This window comes from Balaenoptera physalus (assembly GCF_965194825.1).
Source record: "Balaenoptera physalus genome assembly, chromosome: 1".
Lineage (NCBI taxonomy): Eukaryota > Metazoa > Chordata > Mammalia > Artiodactyla > Balaenopteridae > Balaenoptera > Balaenoptera physalus.
The window spans coordinates 42,126,269-42,148,931 of record NC_138882.1 but is presented as its reverse complement, the minus strand read 5'-3'; the positions used below and the strand labels follow the sequence as shown (position 1 = coordinate 42,148,931).

General features: G+C 37.0%; 1 protein-coding gene across 5 annotated transcripts in view; it reads right to left on the bottom strand.

Annotated features, from left to right (window-relative positions):
• The window catches only part of RPS6KC1 (ribosomal protein S6 kinase C1), a 229,085-nt gene extending 206,845 nt beyond the window's left edge, over nt 1–22,240 (bottom strand). For all 5 annotated transcript variants that reach the window (XM_082471434.1, XM_082471433.1, XM_082471439.1 and 2 more), the window contains exon 1: nt 21,999–22,240. In XM_082471434.1, the coding sequence (XP_082327560.1) occupies nt 21,999–22,103 (105 nt within the window). In that variant the 5' untranslated portion in view covers nt 22,104–22,240. The remainder of the gene's footprint in view (nt 1–21,998) is intronic.
• Between the last annotated feature and the right edge of the window lie 423 nt (nt 22,241–22,663).

Below are 22,663 nucleotides of genomic sequence, written 5' to 3'. Positions count from 1 at the left end.
TTTTATTTATTCTTTCTCTTAGTCATTCAACAAATATCAGTGCCTACTCTGCTGCTAGGTACTGAAGCACAGTAGTGAAAACACTGGGTCTGATCCCTACATCACATTATAAAAATATAATCACTTGCCAAATACATTACCAAGTTCAACCACTTGGTATCCCACTATAAGGGTTTGGTATTCCCACGTGTGTAATCTCACTTAAATGAGTTAACAATGTGTCCTCTGAAATGAAAACCAAAAACACAAATGTATTAGGATAACATGAGTTAAGCCCAAATATCCTTTAGTATTAACTCTAACTAAATAATTCTCTTCAGCGGGACTGCCAAACTGACAAAAAATAAGAATATCAAATCAGAATCTGAAGAAAAATATGATCATACTGAAAATGAACAAAACTGAGCCCTCAGACCCAGATTTCTATAACTCTTAAAACTATATTAGCAATTATCTCAACAAGTAATATCAATTCCAAGACAAAAATACTGTAATTTCACCCTGATATAGATTGCTAGCATTTAGTAATTTTTTTCTGGGAGAATTTCAATATTTTGTCATAGAATTCAGCCTATAATTTCACAAAAGTTAGAATTTAAAGCAGTGATTGTTTTCATTTAAAGTTCATAAATTTCCATTGCAAGCGTTAGCTACCACTGGCTCAGTAAGTACTATACATATCTTGAAGAGCCTTTTGCTATAGAGAATTATATCACCAAGTCATCCTGAAAATTATTATGCTAAAGCTGTGCTTCACAAGCCATGCTGCCACGGAATACGGATATTCTTTAATAATCAGTGCTCTCAAAGAGGCTTAATGGTCAACTCAGTTTACCTTTGTTTTAAAAAAAAATTTTTTTTTTTACAGCATAATTTCTCAAGGCCTGTAACACATTATTATGCCTAGTAAATCTCCAAAAGGAAAATATATAGTATTCCCCAAGGTAATTTATCCACTCAACTTTTTATTTTTATCACAGGTTGTTTATTTATTATTATTTGATTTATTTAGTGCAACACCTACTAAAATTTGAAACACAGTTGGGAAATGTTACTGCAACGTTTGTAGTCCATCTGCCTCGGTTAATGCCAATGACAAGTTCTGAATTTAGGAAAACAAATAAGGCCTCACAGTGAAGGTTAACTCTCTCTCACTGTGCTAAGAAATTAAATACTTTATTTCATTCAATCAACAAGACAATCTTGCCTGGTAGAATGAGATAACCAAGGACCAAGAGCATATATTAGCATACTAATACTAATCACATTAATCAGTAACAGACAGGAATGGATCTCACAACTCTGTGATTCCAAACAAAGTGCTCTTTCCAGGACATAACAGATCTACCCTCCTAGAGATTAAAATTCCAAGTAATAGTCCTAATGCCTGTTAGGTAAACCCATTTGTCTTTCACAAAGAAATGCAAGTAAACCAAAAAATAGACATTGAAGAAGCACTTCGGCAGATCAGAAGGATCGAAGAAGAGAGTCTGAATACCAGCCCTGGCACTAGCTATAAACTGCTTTCTTGCCAGTTCAGCGATAAACCAAAGAAAAGCAACCTTAAAATGAGCCCTCTGGCCCATCTTAAAAAAAAAAAAAAAAATCAATGTTGTGGCTTGGCCTAGCTAAGGCCCATAATAAACAACAAAGCATGCGGTCATTAGGTCCTCTAAATCCTTTCCAGTGCTAATTTACTTTATATACTTCTGAATAAGTTTTACCTAGTATCCTTAAAAGTCAAGTGAAAAGCACTCTTTTATCTAATTATTATCATCATAATTCATAAGAATGATTTGAAATCAACCACTTAACTCAGACATACACAAAAGAATTGTCTTCTTCATAAGATTAAGAGTAGCTACTGGAAAATAAAACTATAAAATTTATTCAAATCTAGCTATTGTATTTCCTACCAAAAATGATCACAAAATAAGTCCCTTTAGAAACAAATGGAAATCAGTTAAATATAAATTTTAAAAAGCTACTTTTATGAGCAATTTATTATAATCAAGTCTTCTGATGGCCACTTCACTATTACTATTCAGCTGCTAGTTTACGGTAATAGCAGATCTAAGAGGATAAAATATTAAAAAAAGTAACATATTAAAAAAAAAAAACTGTCAACATACAAATAATCAAACACAACGAAAAAAAAGAGACATGCCCACTCTTTTCATTTCTCAAAGATATGACTTTCCACACCTACGAATACACCTGACCAAGGAGGTGAAAGACTTATATTTGAGAACTATAAAACATTAATAAAGGAAATTAAAGAGGATTCAAAGAAATGGAAAGATATCCGATGCTCTTGGATTGGAAGAATTAATACTGTTAAAATGGCAATGCTACCCAAAGCAATCTACAGATTTAATGTGATCCCTATCAAATACTCAAGACATTTTTCACAGAACTAGAACAAATAATCCAAAAATTTATATGGAACCATAAAAGACCCAGAATTGCCAAAGCAATCCTGAGGAAAAAAATGAACAAAGCAGGAGGCATAACTCTTCCAGACTTCAGACAATACTACAAAGCTAGAGTAATCAAAATAGTGTGGTACTGGTACAAAAACAGACATATGGATCAATGGAACAGAATAGAGAGCCCAGAAATAAACCCACACACCTATGGCCAATTAATCTTCGACAAAGGAGGCAAGAATATAAAATGGGAAAAAGACACTCTCTTCAGCAAGTGCTGCTGGGAAAGTTGACCAGCTGCATGTAAATCAATGAAGTCAGAACATGCACAAAATAAACCAAAATAAACCAAAAATAAAATAAACCAAAATAAACCTCACACCATGCAAAAAATAAACTCAAAATGGCTTAAAGATTTAAACATAAGACCTGACACCATAAAACTCCTAGAAGAGAGCACAGGCAAAACATTCTCTGACATAAATTGTACCAATGTTTTCTTAGGTCAGTCTCCCAAGGCAATAAAAATTAAAACAAAAATAAACAAATGGGACCTAATCAAACTTACAAGCTTTTGCACAGCAAAGGAAACCATGAAAAATAAATGAAAAGACAACCTACAGAATGGGAGAAAATATTTGCAAATGATGCGACGGACAAGGGCTTAATCTCCAAAATATACAAACAGCTCATAAAACTCAACAACAAAAAGAACAAACAACCCAATCGAAAAATGGGCAAAAAGACCTTAATAGACATTTCTCCAAAGAAGACATACAGATGGCCATTGGGCACGTGAAAAGATGCTCAACATCACTAATTATCAGAGAAATGGAAATCAAAACTATAATGAGGTACCACCTCACACCAGTCAGAATGGCCATCATTAAAAAGTCTACAAATAACAAATGCTGGAGAGGGTACAGAGAAAAGGGAACGCTCTTACACGTTGGTGGGAATGTAAATTGATACAGCCACTGTGGAGAACAATATACAGGTTCCTTAAAGATGTAAAAATAGAGGAAACTTCCACATGCCTCATAGAGAGCCTCATCCACCAGAGGGCAGACAACAGAAGCAAGAAGAACTACAATCCTGCAGCCTGTGGAACAAAAACCACATTCACAGAAAGACAGACAAGATGAAAAGGCAGAGGGCTATGTACCAGATGAAGAAACAAGATAAAACCCCAGAAAAACAACTAAATTAAATGGAGATAGGCAATCTTCCAGAAAAAGAATTCAGAATAATGATAGTGAAGATGATCCAGGACCTTGGAAAAAGAATGGAGGCAAAGATAGAGAAGATGCAACAAATGTTTAACAAAGACCTAGAAGAATTAAAGAACAAACAAACAGAGATTAACAATACAATAACTGAAATGAAAAATACACTGGAAGGAATCAATAGCAGTACAACTGAGGCAGAAGAACGGATAAGTGACCTGGAAGACAGAATGGTGGAATTTACTGCTGAGGAAAAGAATAAAGAAAAAAGAATGAAAAGAAATGAAGACAGCCTAAGAGACCTCTGGGACAACATTAAACGCAACAACATTCGCATTATAGGGAGCCCAGAAGGAGTAGAGAGAGAGAAAGGGCCCGAGAAAATATCTGAAGAGATTATAGTCAAAAACTTCCCTAACATGGGAAAGGAAATAGCCACCCAAGTCCAGCAAGCGCAGAGAGTCCCATACAGGATAAACCGAGGAGAAACACACCGAGACACATAGTAATCAAACTGGCAAAAATTAAAGACAAAGAAAAATTATTGAAAGCAGCAAGTGAAAAACGACAAATAACATACAAGGGAACTCCCATAAGGTTAACAGCTGATTTCTCAACAGAAACTCTACAAGCCAGAAGAGAGTGGCATGATAAAGTGATGAAAGGGAAGAACCTACAACCAAGATTACTCTACCCAGCAAGGATCTCATTCAGATTCAATAGAGAAATCAAAAGCTTTACAGACAAGGAAAAGCTAAGACAATTCAGCACCACCAAACCAGCTCTACAACAAATGCTAAAGGAACTTCTCTAAGTGGGAAACACAAGAGAAGAAAAGGACCTACAAAAACAAACCCAAAACAATTAAGAAAATGGTCACAGGAACATACATATCGGTAATTACCTTAAATGTGAATGGATTAAATGTTCCAACCAAAAGACACAGGATTGCTGAATGGATACAAAAACAAGACCCATATACATGTTATCTACAAGAGACCCACTTCAGACCTAGGGAAACATACAGACTGAAAGTGAGGGGATGGAAAAAGATATTCCATGCAAATGGAAATCAAAAGAAAGCTGGAGTAGCTATACTCATATCAGATAAAATACACTTTAAAATAAAGAATGTTACAAGAGACAAGGAAGGACACTACGTAATGATCAAGGGATCAATCCAAGAAGACATAACAATTATAAATGTATATGCACCCAACATAGGAGCACCTCAATACATAAGGCAACTGCTAACAGCTATAAGAGAGGAAATCGACAGTAACACAATAATAGTGGGGGACTTTAACACCTCACTTACACCAATGGACATATCATCCAAACAGAAAATACATAAGGAAACACAAGTTTTAAAAGACACAATAGACCAGATCGATTTGATATTTATAGGACATTCCATCCAAAAACAGCAGGTTACACTTTCTTCTCAAGTGCGCACGGAACATTCTCCAAGATGGATCATATCATGGGTCAAAAATCAAGCCACAGTAAATTTAAGAAAACTAAAATCATATCAAGCATCTTTTCTGACCACAACGCTGAGATTAGAAATGAATTACAGGGAAAAAAACGTAAAAAACACAAACACATGTAAGCTAAACAATACGTTACTAAATAACCAAGAGATCACTGAAGAAATCAAAGAGGAAATCAAAAAATACCTAGAGACAAATGACAATGAAAACACGATGATCCAAAACCTATGGGATGCAGCAAAAGCAGTTCTAAGAGGGAAGTTTATAGCTATACAAGCCTACCTCAAGAAACAAGAAAAATCTCAAATAAACAATCTAACCTTACACCTAAAGGAACTAGAGAAACAAGAACAAACAAAACCCAAAGTTAGCAAAAAGAAAGAAATCATAAAGATCAGAGCAGAAATAAATGAAACAGAAACAAGGAAAACAATAGCAAAGATTAATAAAACTAAAAGTTGGTTCTTTGAGAAGATAAACAAAATTGATAAACCATTAGCCAGACTCATCAAGAAAAAGAGGGAGAGGACTCAAATCAATAAAATTAGAAATGAAAAAGGAGAAGTTACAGCAGACACTGCATAAATACAAAGCATCCTAAGAGACTATTACAAGCAACTCTATGCCAATAAAATGGACAACCTGGAAGAAATGGACAAATTCTTAGAAAGGTATACTCTTCCAAGACTGAACCAGGAAGAAACAGAAAACATGAACAGACCAATCACAAGGAATGAAATTGAAACTGTGATTAAAAATCTTCCAACAGGGCTTCCTTGGTGGCACAGTGGTTGAGAATCTGCCTGCCGATGCAGGGGACACGGGTTCGAGCCCTGGTCTGGGAAGATCCCACATGCCGCGGAGCAACTAGGCCCGTGAGCCACAACTACTGAGCCTGCGCGTCTGGAGCCTGTGCTCCGCAACAAGACAGGCCACGATACTAAGAGGCCCACGCACCGCGATGAAGAGTGGCCCCCACTTGCCGCAACTGGAGAAAGCCCTCGCACAGAAAGGAAGACCCAATACAGCCAAAAATAAATAAATAATAATTTTTTAAAAAAAAATCTTCCAACAAACAAAAGTCTAGGACCAGGTGGCTTCACAGGTGAATTCTAGGACCAGATGGCTTCACAAGTGAATTCTATCAAACACTTAGAGAAGAGCTAACACCTATCCTTCTCAAACTCTTCCAAAAAACTGCAGAGGAAGGAACACTCCCAAACTCATTCTATGAGGCCACCATCACCCTGATACAAAAAGCAGACAAAAATACTACAAAAAAAGATAATTACAGAACAATATCACTGATGAATATGGACGCAAAAATCCTCAACAAAATACTAGCAAACAGAATCCAACAACACAGTAAAAGGCTCATACACCATGATCAAGTGGGATTTATCCCAGAGATGCAAGGATTCTTCAATATACGCAAATCACTCAATGTGATACACCACATTAAAAAATTGAAGAATAAAAACCATATGATCATCTCAATAGACACATAAAAAGCTTTTGACAAAATTCAACACCCAGTTATTATAAAAACTCTCCAGAAAGTGGGCATAGGGGTAACCTACTTCAACATAATAAAGGCCATATATGACAAACCCAAAGCAAACATCATTCTCAATGGTGAAAAACTGAAAGCATTTCCTCTAAAATCAGGAACAACAGAAGGACCACTCTCACCACTATTATTCAACATAGTTTTGGGAGTCCTAGCCACGATAATCAGAGAAGAAAAAGAAATACAAGGAATACAAATTGGAAAAGAAGAAGTAAAACTATCACTGTTGGCAGATGACATGATACTATACATAGAGAATCCTAAAGATGCCACCAGAAAACTACTAGAGCTAATCAATGAATTTGGTAAAGTTTCAGGATACAAAATTAATGCATAGAAATCTCTTGCATTTCTATGCACTAATGATGAAAAATCTGAAAGAGAAATTATGAAAACACTCCCATTTACCATTGCAACAAAAAAAATAAAATACCTAGGAGTAAAGCTACCTAGGGAGACAACAGACCTGTATGCAGAAAACTATAAGACACTGATGAAAGAAATTAAAGATGATACCAACAGATGGAGAGATGTACCATGTTCTTGGATTGGAAGAATCAATATGGTGAAAATGACTATACTACCCAAAGCAATCTACAGATTCAACTCAATCCCTATCAAATTACCAATGGCATTTTTTATGGAACTAGAACAAAAAGTCTTAAAATTTGTATGGAGACACAAAAGATCCCGAATACCCAAAGCAGTCTAGAGAGGAAAAAACGGAGCTGGAGGAATCAGACTCCCTGGCTTCAGACTATACTACAAAGCTACAGTAATCAAGACAATATGGTACTGGCACAAAAACAGAAATATAGATCAATGGAACAGGATAGAAGCCCAGAGATAAACCCACGCACCTATGGTCAACTAAGCTATGACAAAGGAGGCAAGGGTATACAATGGAGAAAAGACAGTCTCTTCAAAAAGTGGTGCTGGGAAAACTGGACAGCTACATGTAAAAGAATGAAATTAGAACACGCCCTAACACCATACACAAAAATAAACTCAAAATGGATTAGAAACATAAATGTAAGACCAGGCACTATAAAACTCTTAGAGGAAAACATAGGAAGAACACTCTTTGACATAAATCACAGCAAGATCTTTTTTGATCCACCTCCTAGAGTAATGGAAATAAAGACAAAAATAAACAAATGGGACCTAACGAAACTTAAAAGCTTTTGCACAGCAAAGGAAACCATAAATAAGACGAAGAGACAACCCTCAGAATGGGAGAAAATATTTGCAAGTGAATCATCAGACAAAGGATTAATCTCCAAAATATATAAACAGCTCATGCAGCTCAATAATAAAAAAACAAACAACCCAATCCATAAATGGGCAGAAGACCTAAATAGACATTTCTCCATAGAAGACATACAGATGGCCAAGAAGCACATGAAAAGCTACTCAACATCACTAACTATGAGAGAAATGCAAATCAAAACTACAATGAGGTATCACCTCACACCGGTCAGAGTGGCCATCGTCAAAACATCTACAAACAACAAATGCTGGAGAGGGTGTGGAGAAAAGGGAACCCTCTTGCACTGTTGGTGGGAATGTAAATTGATACAGCCACTATGGAGAACAGTATGGAGGTTCCTTTAAAAACTAAAAATAGAATTACCATATGACCCAGCAATCCCACTACTGGGCATATACCCAGAGAAAACCAGAATTCAGAAAGACACATGCACCCCAATGTTCATTGCAGCGCTGTTTACAATAGCCAGGTCATGGAAGCACCCTAAATGTCCACCAACAGAGGAATGGATAAAGAAGATGTGGTACATATATACAATGGAATATTACTCAGCCATAAAAAGGAACGAAATTGGGTCATTTGTAGAGACGTGGATGCATCTAGAGACTGTCAAAGAGAGTGAAGTAAGTCAGAAAGAGAAAAACAAATATTGTATATTAACGCATATATGTGGAACCTAGAAAATGGTACAGATGAACCGGTTTGCAGAGCAGAAATTGAGACACAGAAGTAGAGAACAAACATATGGACACCAAGGGGGGAAAGCGGCGGGGGGAATGCGGGTTGTGGTGGGGTGAATTGGGAGATTGGGATTGACATACATACACTAATATGTATTAAATGGATGACAAATAAATAAATGAATAAATAAACATTAAAAAAAAAAGAAACTAAAAATAGAAACTCCATATGATCCAGCAATCCCATTCCTGGGCATATACCCACAGAAAACCATAATTCAAAAAGATACATGCACCCCAATGTTCACTGCAGCACTATTTACAATAGCCAAGACATGGAAGCAACCTACATGTCCACCAACAGAGGAATGGATAAAGAAGATGTGGTACATATATACAATGGAATATTACTCAGCCATAAAAAAGAACAAAACAATGCCAGTTGCAACAACATGGATGCAACTGGAGATTATCATACTAAATGAAGTAAATCAGAAAGAGAAAGACAAATACCATATGATATCACTTATATATGGAATCTAAAATATGGCACAAACGAACCTATCTACAAAACAGAAACAGACTCACAGACAGAGAGAACAAACTTGTGGTTGCCAAGGGTGAGGGAGGTGAGGGAGGGAAGGACTGGGAGTCTGGGATTAGCAGATGCAAACTAGCATATATAGGATGCATAAACAAAAAGGTCCTACTGTATAGTACAGGGAACTATATTCAATATCCTGTGATAAACCATAATGGAAAAGAATATAAAAAAAAGCATGTCAAAAAAAAAAAAGACTTTCCAAATGTGGAAGTGAAAAAATAAGATATACAGAAATGTACGGCTACACTATACTGAACATTTCCCACTGTGGTGATTAGGTTAACTAAATGGTACATCCATCAGTGTAATGCATGCAATCCTGACTTTCAGACATTTGACTTTCATAAACTCCATACTTTCATATAAATATACTGACACCTTTAAACTGCATTTAATATACACACACAAACTCTGGCAAGAAGAACAGGTATCTCAAAGTGCCCAGCTCACATAGGCAAGCATCCACTTACCAAACTCAACCTCCCTCCCACCCCATCACCTGCATCTCAGCTCCTCTCCCTCTGTTTTCCCTGCAGAGCTGCAGGTGTCACTGGTTGGCAGGAATATTTGGGCTAGTTAATCACTTGCCAGCCAGGTCGTCAGGACCCAAGAAGCAGCACCTGCACAAACCACAATTAGATATTTTACAATATTTTTTTAGTACTCTGGAGTAAAAGAGCTCCAGATAAAATAGATAAGTCAATGCGAAAAATTTTAGACATTCAACTTTCTATTAAGCTCTTATGAAAGTAATATGTTGAAAGTAATAAATACTTTCTACATTATTAAAATCTCAAAATCTAAAGGAGAATAAAAGAAACTATCACAGCAAGTTACCTTTGTATACTCAATAAATGTTTGCTAAAGTTTCTTTTCTCACTTCAAATTTTACCAATTATAGCACTACTCTAAGGTAAACTATTTTCCAATCAATGTTCAAGGAAAGTAAAAATCCTGATTGTTAAAGTTAATGTAAAAATCCTTAATATTAAAATCTTAATATCTGAGCATGTAAGTTGTCAATAAACAAGATGAAAAGAGACATGGTTTACAGTTTTTAAAACCTGATGTCAATAAAGAGATTTTAGATATGACACTAAAAGCCCAATTTTCTTCCATAAAAGAAAAATATGATAAACTAGACTTCACCAAAATTATCAATAAAAATTTTTACTTTGTGAAAGACACTGTTAAGAGAATGAAAAGATAAGCTATACACTGGGAGAAAATATTTGCAAACCACATATCTGACAAAAAACTTATATTCAGAACAAATAAAGAACTCTCGAAACTCAACAGTAAGAAAACAAACTACCCACTGAAAAAATGGGCAAAAGATGGTCTCAATAGGTAAAATACTCTATGATACTCTTTATAAGACATCCTCAAAATGACAAAAGTATAGTGGTAGAGAGTGGATCACTGGACTAAGGGGTGCCAGGGACTAAGGCGTGGGGAGAAGAGTGTAAAACAGGGAAAGCAGAGGGAGTTTTTGAGGCTGATGGAACTGTTCTGTTCCCTGATTATGGTAGTGGACATATGAATCTATTCATGTGTAAAGATTAACAGACTTATACAACAAAAAAATGTCAATTTTACTGTATGTTAATTTAAAAAGTAACACAAAGGAAAATACTGCCTCTTTCCAGCCTTCTATCAAGTCCCTACTATAGTCCAGGCTCTGTGCTAGGCACCAAGAATACAAAGTTAAAAAGACAGAGTTTGTCCTCAGAGGGGGAGGCAAAAAAGCACAATATGATACAGGCTTTAATGGAGGAATATACAATACACACAGAGTTCCACACTTAAGAAAGGCTTCCTGTAGAAATCAAAAGCTTTACAGACAAGCAAAAGATAAGAGAATTCAGCACCACCAAACCAGCTCTACAACAAATGCTAAAGGAACTTCTCTAAGTGGGAAACACAAGAGAAGAAACGGATCTACAAAAAAAAACCCAAAACAATTAAGAAAATGGTCATAGGAACATACGTATCGATAATTACCTTAAACGTGAATGGATTAAATGCTCCAACCAAAAGACACAGGCTTGCTGAATGGATACAAAAACAAGACCCATATATATGCTGTCTACAAGAGACCCACTTCAGACCTAGGGACACATACAGACTGAAAGTGAGGGGATGGAAAAAGATACTCCATGCAAATGGAAATCAAAAGAAAGCTGGAGTAGCTATACTCATATCAGATAAAATAGACTTTAAAATAAAGAATGTTACAAGAGACAAGGACACTACATAATGATCAAGGGATCAATCCAAGAAGAAGATATAACAATTATAAATATATATGCACCCAACATAGGAGCACCTCGATACATAAGGCAACTGCTCACAGCTATAAGAGAGGAAGTCGACAGTAACACAATAATAGTGGGGGACTTTAACACCTCACTTACACCAATGGACAGATCATCCAAACAGAAAATACATAAGGAAACAGAAGCTTTAAATGACACAATAGACCAGATAGATTTAATTGATATTTATATGACATTCCATCCAAAAACAGCAGGTTACACTTTCCTCTCAAGTGCGCACGGAACATTCTCCAAGATGGATCATATCATGGGTCAAAAATCAAGCCACAGTAAATTTAAGAAAACTGAAATCATATCAAGCATCTTTTCTGACCACAACGCTGAGATTAGAAATGAATTACAGGGAAAAAAACGTAAAAAACACAAACACATGTAAGCTAAACAATACGTTACTAAATAACCAAGAGATCACTGAAGAAATCAAAGAGGAAATCAAAAAATACCTAGAGACAAATGACAATGAAAACACGATGATCCAAAACCTATGGGATGCAGCAAAAGCAGTTCTAAGAGGGAAGTTTTTAAGTATACAAGCCTACCTCAAGAAACAAGAAAAACCTCAAGTAAACAATCTAATCATACACCTAAAGGAATTAGAGAAACAAGAACAAACAAAACCCAAAGTTAGCAGAAAGAAAGAAATCATAAAGATCAGAGCAGAAATAAATGAAATAGAAACAAAGAAAACAATAGCAAAGATCAATAAAACTAAAAGCTGGTTCTTTGAGAAGATAAACAAAATTGATAAACCATTAGCCAGCCTCATCAAGAAAAAGAGGGAGAGGACTGAAATCAATAAAATTAGAAATGAAAAAGGAGAAGTTACAGCAGACACCACAGAAATACAAAGCATCCTAAGAGACTATTACAAGCAACTCTATGCCAATAAAATGGACAACCTGGAAGAAATGGACAAATTCTTAGAAAGGTAAAATCTTCCAAGACTGAACCAGGAAGAAACAGAAAATATGAACAGACCAATCACAAGGAATGAAATTGAAACTGTGATTAAAAATCTTCCAACAAACAAAAGTCCAGGACCAGATGGCTTCACAGGTGAATTCTATCAAACATTTGGAGAAGAGCTAACACCCATCCTTCTCAAACTCTTCCAAAAAATTGCAGAGGAAGGAACAGTCCCAAACTCATTCTATGAGGCCACCATCACCCTGATACCAAAACCAGACAAAGACACTACAAAAAAAGAAAATTACAGAACAATATCACTGATGAATATAGATACAAAAATCCTCAACAAAATACTAGCAAACAGACTACAACAAAACAGTAAAAAGATCATGCAGCATGATCAAGTGGCATTTATCCCAGGGATGCAAGGATTCTTCAATATACGCAAATCAATCAATGTGATACACCATATTAACAAATTGAAGAATAAAAACCATATGACCATCTCAATAGATGCAGAAAAAGCTTTTGACAAAATTCAACACCCAGTTATTATAAAAACTCTCCAGAAAGTGGGCATAGAGGGACCCTACCTCAACATAGTAAAGGCCATATATGACAAACCCACAGCAAACATCATTCTCAACGGTGAAAAACTGAAAGTATTTCCTCTAAGATCAGGAACAAGACAAGGATGTCCACTCTCACCACTGTTATTCAACAAAGTTTTGGAAGTCCTAGCCACGGCAATCAGAGATGAAAAAGAAATAAAAGGAATACAAATTGGAAAAGAAGAAGTAAAACTGTCACTGTTTGCAGATGACATGATACTATACATAGAGAACCCTAAAAATGCCACCAGGAAACTACTAGAGCTAATCAATGAATTTGGTAAAGTTGCAGGATACAAAATTAATGCACAGAAATCTCTTGCATTTCTATACACTAATGATGAAAAATCTGAAAGAGAAATTATGGAAACACTCCCATTTACCACTGCAACAAAAAGAATAAAATACCTAGGAATAAACCTACCTAGGGAGACAAAAAACCTGTATGCAGAAAACTATAAGACACTGATGAAAGAAATTAAAGATGATACCAATAGATGGAGAGATATACCATGTTCTTGGATTGGAAGAATCAATATTGTGAAAATGACTATACTACCCAAAGCAATCTACAGATTCAATGCAATCCCTATCAAATTACCAATGGCATTTTTTACAGAACTAGAACAAATCATCTTAAAATTTGTATGGAGACACAAAAGATCCCGAATAGCCAAAGCAGTCTTGAGGGAAAAAAACGGAGCTGGAGGAATCAGACTCCCTGACTTCAGACTACACTACAAAGCTACAGTAATCAAGACAATATGGTACTGGCACAAAAACAGAAACACAGATCAACTGAACAAGATAGAAAGCCCAGAGATAAACCCATGCACCTACGGTCAACTAATCTATTACAAAGGAGGCAAAGATATACAATGGAGAAAAGACAGTCTCTTCAATAAGTGGTGCTGGGAAAACTGGACAGCTACATGTAAAAGAATGAAATTAGAACACTCCCTAACACCATACACAAAAATAAACTCAAAATGGACTCGCAACCTAAATGTTAGACCAGACACTATAAAACTCTTAGAGGAAAACATAGGAAGAACACTCTTTGACATAAATCACAGCAAGATATTTTTTGATACACCTCCTAGAGTAATGGAAATAAAAACCAAAATAAACAAATGGGACCTAATGAAACTTCAAACCTTTTGCACAGCAAAGGAAACCATAAACAAGACGAAAAGACAACCCTCAGAATGGGAGAAAATATTTCCAAACAAATCAACGGACAAAGGATTAATCTCCAAAATATATAAACAGCTCATGCAGCTCAATATTAAAGAAACAAAGAACCCAATCCAAAAATGGGCAGAAGACCTAAATAGACATTTCTCCATAGAAGACATACAGATGGCCAAGAAGCACATGAAAAGCTGCTCAACATCACTAATTATTAGAGAAATGCAAATCAAAACTACAATGAGGTATCACCTCACACCAGTTAGAATGGGCATCATTAGAAAATCTACAAACAACAAATGCTGGAGAGGGTGTGGAGAAAAGGGAACCCTCTTGCACTGTTGGTGGGAATGTAAATTGATACAGCCACTATGGAGAACAGTATGGAGGTTCCTTTAAAAACTAAAAATAGAATTACCATATGACCCAGCAATCCCACTACTGGGCTTATACCCTGAGAAAACCATAATTCAAAAAGACACATGCACCCCAATGTTCATTGCAGCGCTGTTTACAATAGCCAGGTCATGGAAGCACCCTAAATGCCCATCGACAGACGAATGGATAAAGAAGTTGTGGTACATATATACAATGGAATATTACTCAGCCATAAAAAGGAATGAAATTGAGTCATTTGTTGAGACGTGCATGGATCTAGAGACTGTCATAAAGAGTGAAGTCAGAAAGAGAAAAACAAATATCGTATATTAACGCATGTATGTGGAACCTAGAAAAATGGTACAGATGAACCGGTTTGCAGGGCAGAAGTTGAGACACAGATGTAGAGAACAAACGTATGGACACCAAGGGGGGAAAACCACGGTGGGGTGGGGATGGTGGTGCGCTGAATTGGGCGATTGGGATTGACATGTGTACACTGATGTGTATAAAATTGATGACTAATAAGAACCTGCAGTATAAACAAACAAACAAACAAAAAAACTAATACTAAACTTTCTTTGGGTTATTTGTATGGAAATATGTTAATATAAATGTTTCAGACATTACATGAAATTTCTAAAAATCTTATATGTTCTGGTATAATGTTATAAGTCATAATTCTAGTTATTACTTTAAAATGTATATCTCAGAAATAACTAAATTTCCTTGTCAATTGCATTATTATGAACTTTCATCAAATCTTTAACTGTGGTCATTTTTAAGTCTTTTGTCATTTACAGACAGTTCTGGGTGTACTCTGATGGTTTCGCAAAAATGTTCCTATAAAAGGGTTTCATCTTCAAGGAATTCATGGAAAAGACTCCGACAAATACAGGTTTCTGGTAACTGACTATACTGCTGAACTGAATGAATAAGCATTTTCAGAACTCTAATGGAAAACTGATGAATTCATGAAAGTGCTAACAAAAGTTCAAGAGGAAAAAAAATTAATTACATGGGACTGAGTGAACTGATGAGAATGATTATAATTTTTGTGACTTTGTTTGAATAAAAAAAACAAAAAAAATCCCACAAGGACTCAGAGGTAAAAAATATACAAATCAATTTTCACTGCAAAGGAGCTGTTACAGTGGAGGATTACTGGACTGAATGTCAATATTATGACATAGTATGAGTGTGTTTCGTGTTTGGTAATTGCAATCATTGCTGCTTTTGTTGTGGTCATCCATTTACAATGCTTGGTGTCAGTTTATTTATCTCTTGTAAAAATAAAATACAGTGTGTGTGTGTGAGTTGTGGGGAAAAAAAAAAGGAAACTTTTAAATTCCTGATTCTGGTTTTGTACAACTGTATAATTAATGGTGATGATCATACTATAAGGGCAGATTTATATGTGTGGGGGAGGTGGTGGTGATGGGGAGGCCCAAATAGAAATTACAAAAAAAGGAAATAAAATTCAAAAAAAAAAAAAAAAAAAAAGAAAGGCTTCCTGTAGAACACAGGGCAGAAGCTAACACTTGAGATGAGCAGGGACTGCCAAGACAAAAGGAAAGAGCATTCCAGACAGAGGAAACAGCATCTAACAGAGAGGTATGGAAGAATGCAGGGTACCAGCATACTTAGAAAACTACAAATAATTATCTTCCCAAGCACAAGCAGGCCATACAAGAATGTGCTCAGGAATTGAAAGCAGGTTCCCTCTAAGCAATACAAATAGTGCTTGAATATGAAGCTTTGGAAATGGCAGCTTTCAGATTCGAGTCAAGCTGAGTACTTCTATTCATTCCTTGCTCCCCTTTGTTCACATCATCCTAATCACTGTAGTATACTTGCATCTATCACTTTTGCCAAGCTACAGTACAGCCACAGCCTCTAACGAAATATGTTTAGGTATTCAGCACAGCACTGGGATTAAAAACCCAGTCTACCAGGGTTCAAATCTAGACTCCACAATTTGCTAGTTGTGTGACCCTAGGCAAGTTATTTAACCTCTCTGTGCTTCAATTGTCTCACAATAAAGTGAGAATAATAATTGCAGCTGCTCATCCGGCTGCTATGAAAAATGTGCTAATTTATATAAAGTGCTTAGAATAGAGCTTGACTCATAGAAAGCACCACAGAAGTGTCTGCTATTAATACTCAGTAAACATTAGCTATGTAAAATAAAGACATGTATTCTCACAGTTTGAAAACAAACCCAAATTACTTTAAGTATGTGCAAGACCTGCACACTGAAAACTAGAAAATATGGTTCAAATTAAAGAGCTAAATACATGGGAGATGTGCGTTCATGGATCAGAAGATTCAATATTGTTTAAAGATATCAATTTTTCTGAAACTGATCTACATTCTCAATGTAATCCCAATCAAAATCTGGGTAGGCATGTTTGTAGAACTTGACAAGCTGATTCCAAACTTTTTATGAAAATGCAAACAATCTAGAATAGCCAAAACAATTTTGAGAAAGAAAAAGAAAGAGGACTAAGACTACCAGATTTCAACTTAGTATAAAGGTATAGTAAACAAAGCTGTGTGCTATTAAGAGAAATAAAAGCCCACATTTGTACAGAGACTTGTATATAAATGTTCATAATAGCTGTATTAACAGCCAAAAACTGGACACAACCCAAATGTCCATCAACAGGTGGATAGATTAATTGTAGTATAACCATACAAGGGAATACTGGTCAGCAATAAAAGAGAATAAAAATACACAACATACGGGACTTCCCTGATGCCGGAGTGATTAAGAATCCGCCTGCCAAGGCAGGGGACACAGGTTCGAGCCCTGGTCCGGGAAGATCCCACATGCCACGGAGCAACTAAGCCCATGTGCCACTACTGAGCCTGCGCTCTAGAGTCCGCCAGCCACATCAACTGAAGCCCGCGCCTAGAGCCCGTGCTCCACAACAAGAGAAGCCACCGCAATGAGAAGCCTGTGCACCGCGACGAAGAGCAGCCTCCGCTTGCCACAACTAGAGAAAGCCCACAGCAACGAAGACCCAACGCAGCCAAAAGTAAATACATAAAAAATAAATTTATTAAAAAAAAATACACAACATAGATGAATCTCAAATAATCATACTGAGTTAAAGAAGTTGGATCCCCCCCCCAAAAAAAAGCACTGTATATGATTCCTTTTATATAAAATTCTAGAAAATACAGCCTAATCTACAATGACAGAAAACTGCCTAGTGGTTGCCTAGGGACAAGGGGTGGGGAGAGGGGACTGACTGCAAAGGAGCATGAGGGAACTCCTGCAGTGATGTCTGTGGTGGTGGTTACACAATTATAGACATTTGTCAAAACTAAACAAACTATACACTTAAAATTGGTGAATTTTACTGTATATAAATTATGTCTCAATATAAACAACATAAAGTCATAAGGCAAACCATCTTTTAAAAATAAAAGCATCAAAAAATCTAGAAACAATAAATGCTGGAGAGGGTGTGGAGGAAAGGGAACACTCTTGCACTGTTGGTGGGAATGTAAATTGATACAGCCACTATGGAGAACAGTATGGAGGTTCCTTAAAAAACTACAAATAGAACTACCATACGACCCAGCAATCCCACTACTGGGCATATACCCTGAGAAAACCATAGGTCAAAAAGAGTCATGTACCAAAATGTTCATTGCAGCTCTATTTACAATAGCCAGGACATGGAAGCAATCTAAATGTCCATCGACAGATGAATGGATAAAGAAGATGTGGCACATATATACAATGGAATATTACTCAGCCATAAAAAGAAATGAAATGGAGGTATTTGTAATGAGGTGGATGGAGTTAGAGTCTGTCATACAGAGTGAAGTAAGTCAGAAAGAGAAAAACAAATACAGTATGCTAACACATATATACGGAATCTAAGGGAAAAAAAAAAAAAAAGGCCATGAAGAACCTAGTGGCAAGACGGGAATAAAGACACAGACCTACTAGAGAATGGACTTGAGGATATGGGGAGGGGGTGGGGTGAGATGTGACAGGGTAAGAGAGTGTCATGGACATATATACACTACCAAATGTAAAATAGATAACTAGTGGGAAGCAGCCGCATAGCACAGGGAGATCAGCTCGGTGCTTTGTGACCACCTAGAGGGATGGGATGGGGAGGGTGGGAGGGAGGGAGATGCAAGAGGGAAGAGAAATGGGAACATATTGTATATGTATAACTGATTCACTTTGTTATAAAGCAGAAGCTAACACACCACTGTAAGGCAATTATACTTCAATAAAGATGTTAAAAAAAAAATAAATAAAAGCATACCTTTTTCTTTCCATGATACAGGCAAGAATTAACATTCACTTAATATTGTTGAGAAATCTATATTACATTATGAGAATTTTGTAAACTTAGCATGATGAAACAACCAAAAACACTGCTAATGGTTCTTTCATATCTGTGTCTCCGTTAACTAAAGAATCAATGGAATTCTACAAGAGAATTTTCCAATCCTGAACAGAAGTACTTATTCTAGTTGAAAATTAATAAGCAACACAGAGTTTAACTAGGAAATCCATTAGCAAGTTTGTAACTGGCCATAAGGTTATCTAAGCCTGACAGGTTCCAGAGAATTGAGAAAAAAAAAAAGATAAAGGAGATTTAAGAACATGAAACAGCTCTTATGCTACTCAAAATTTAGCAATGGTACTCCGCATGATTCTAATTCTACTCCTACATAAAGAACCCTGCAAGGATCAAGAATATAGAGATTGTTCCTTAAAGCTAGAAGTCAGTCAGTAATAGGAAACATAAAGAAGACATTTTTATCTCATGAAGTTCTCTCAGGGGAGCACTACTTACCTGATTAATTCTCCTGAGTTAAGCTGTTTTTCTCCTTAAGTCTCAAAAAATAACAAATATTTTACTTATTTTATAATACTAAGTGGTTGTTTTTTAAGTATATATCAGTATTAACCCTCAATCCTTAAAATTAAAAACAAAATCTGTACAATAAGTAATAAATGACGTAAATATTTACAAGGAGAAAAAAAGGCACTGTAAGCCATTTTCAGTTAAACAACCAAAGCAATATGTAGCATGCATATTATATGGATTTGGTTAAAACAGGCAATGTGCTACTTTACCTTCTAATTTATGTTGTCGTGTAAGTTAGTTCACAGCTTAAGGTATTTAAGATCTCAATTAGGTTAACCTTTCCTTTTGTAAAGTAAGAATACAAGTAATAATCATACTCAGTGCTTCCTATTCAAGTTCCACACACATTCACACCTTCAGGCCTTAATGGGCTCTATTCCTTCTACCTACCCTTCTACCTACGAAGCCCTCTCCATTTATCCCACCCATCTAGATTCTTCCCATCTCTCACCACCTATCTTAATTGGTACATGTTCCCTGATCCCTTGAGCCAGAAGCAATCTCTCTGTCTTCTAAAATCCCATAGCTCTTTTCTGTAGTCCCTTATGGCATTTAACACTTTCTACCCTGTACTATACTTCTTTAAGTCCAGCAGGAGTATCCTTTTCTACTAGGAGTATCCTTGAAAGGAAGGTCCACACTTTATTCAGCCTTGTATCCCTAGGAGCACGTAGTGCCTGAAACTAAACATTTATTGGGTGTGTTTAGAGAAGAAATAGAGAGGAAAACATTCAACAATATTTTTTTAGGCATTCTGTGCCCCACTGCCTTAGGAGATATAAAAGGAAACAAATACCAATGATAGAGACCTGCTCTAAACCTACTAAGAGACACAGACATGTAAAAAGATTAATACAATATAACTGTGATAAGTGTTATAATAAGAGATAAACAGGGTGCTGTGAGGGGAACATTACGTATGTTGAAGATTGTTCTAATTCCACAAACTATGTTAGGAAAACAAGTCTAGATTTTTTAAGGGCCCAAAGACTAGAAAGGTTTCAAGAGTGGTATAACAAGAGCCCCCTTAATCTTAAAAATTTTTCTTAACCTGAAACTAACACTCCACCTATATAACAACCTTACTTGCAAACAGGGAGTAACAAATTTCTCTCTATTCTTGGTACAGCCCTCTGCAATAACCAGGCCTGGTCTTATTATATTTACACAAATTTGCTCATCTCATCTTCTCACACTTGTCTGAATTGTGCACCCTTTCCATAAGGCATGTGCCATTCCCATGCCCCAAACTCTGCTTATCTAAATCTATTTAACCTTTACGGTTCTTCTGAAAGCCCACTTCCTAAGCTATCACCCAAGATTACTACATCCCCCAAATGTATATTGTACCATTACTACTATCTATACCTCTCTTTTTTAACAATTAATGATAATGATAAAGTTAATTCTTAACATTTTATACAACTTGGAGTTAAACAGAACTGATCTCAAACCTCTTTTGTGCTACCACCTTGCAACGTGAAGTTGGACAAGCCACAACACTCTCTTGAACCTTAGTTTCCTCATTATTAAAATTAGTATTAAATTGGGTGATGTGTACAACATATACAACAATATACACATACATTCATACTACATACATGTATATAGACATTTAATTTTAATATTCTTATTTTATATTTAATATTCATATTTAACTTTATTACTATTATTTTCCAAGAAGGGAGACGCAAACTGTCTCTAAAACTCAAGGCAAGAGCAATGAAACATGAACAAAGTGGGTACTAAAAACTGGATCAATTAGTTGATGTAAGGGAGCCTCACAACTTTTAAATGTGCCCTCAAGACAACTCACACAAGACACCGTCAGCAGAATTTCTCATGTCTCCTACTGAAAACCATGAAAAACTCAGAGGCAGAAAGACATAGACAGATACATAGGTCTTACGATGGTGGCCCTACCAGACATACTTCCCAAGAGTTTATCTTCCTCAGTGCAACCCTGAAGCTGTATAAAAGGTCAAGGGAAGAAATATCTTCTATTACGTACATCAAATAGTACATAAATGTAACATTTTTTTTAACCTGCATTATCCCTCGGAGGCAAGCAAAACCACTTCTGCAAATTTCAGCCTCACAAGAGAAAGTCCAAGTGGGATGGGGCTGAATCATCAATTTAAAATGATCAGCGTTTGCCCCACCCTGGAATGGGGACACTACCGCGACCGTTTCCAGCGTTGTCCGGGACATCCCACGCTCTGTCCCCACCCAATCCTTCCTTAAGTCCTCACCTCCGACGCTTGTCCGGGCACTAGGCGCAGCCAGTCCCACCCTCGGCTCTGACCCGGTGTCAGGCATCCCCACACCAGGGTCCACACCCGTCTCTCGTCCCAATTCAGACTCTTACCCCAGCCAGACAACTGCACTCACCCGGGCGGTGACCTTATACACCGTGTAGCCCCTCGGGTGTCGCTGGGGCTCGGTGACAGTGTAGAAACGGGCCAGGTCGGCACCCCGCTCTCGGGGAGAGGTCATTCTCCCGCCGCCTCTGCCGCCGCCGCCTGCCGGGGATCATCAGTGCAACCCGACACCGCCGCGGCCCGGATTCTCTAAGGAGCTGCCAGGCGGCGAGGGGGCGGTAGCTCTGCGGCGGCACCTCCGCCGCAGGGCTCTGCTTCCGGGTTGGCGGGAAAGCTTCCGGGTCAGGCCGGGGCCCCAATCCTGGGGAAGAAGAGATTTCACCTGAGATACGGATCCTAATTAGGGCCTGACCCTGGTAAATGGGCTGGAATCAGGCAGTAGAACCGCCTGTAACGGGATGGAGGGATACCCGAGCCTAGCATCTTCTTTCCTTCCCTACTGACGACCCATCGGTTTAAATACCCACAACACCTGAACTCTCTCCGTGACATAACTCTTCCTTCTTTCTAAGACAAATCCCGTCCACCTGTGCATATGTCTTTATACCACCACAGCAAGCCCCCAAATGTTTAAAAAAAAAAAAAAAAATAGAGCCTGCCTGTTAGAGTTTTACAAGGATTAAGTTGCGACCCACTGCAGTAGCCCACTGACAGTACGCCCTGCGGGGAATTCAA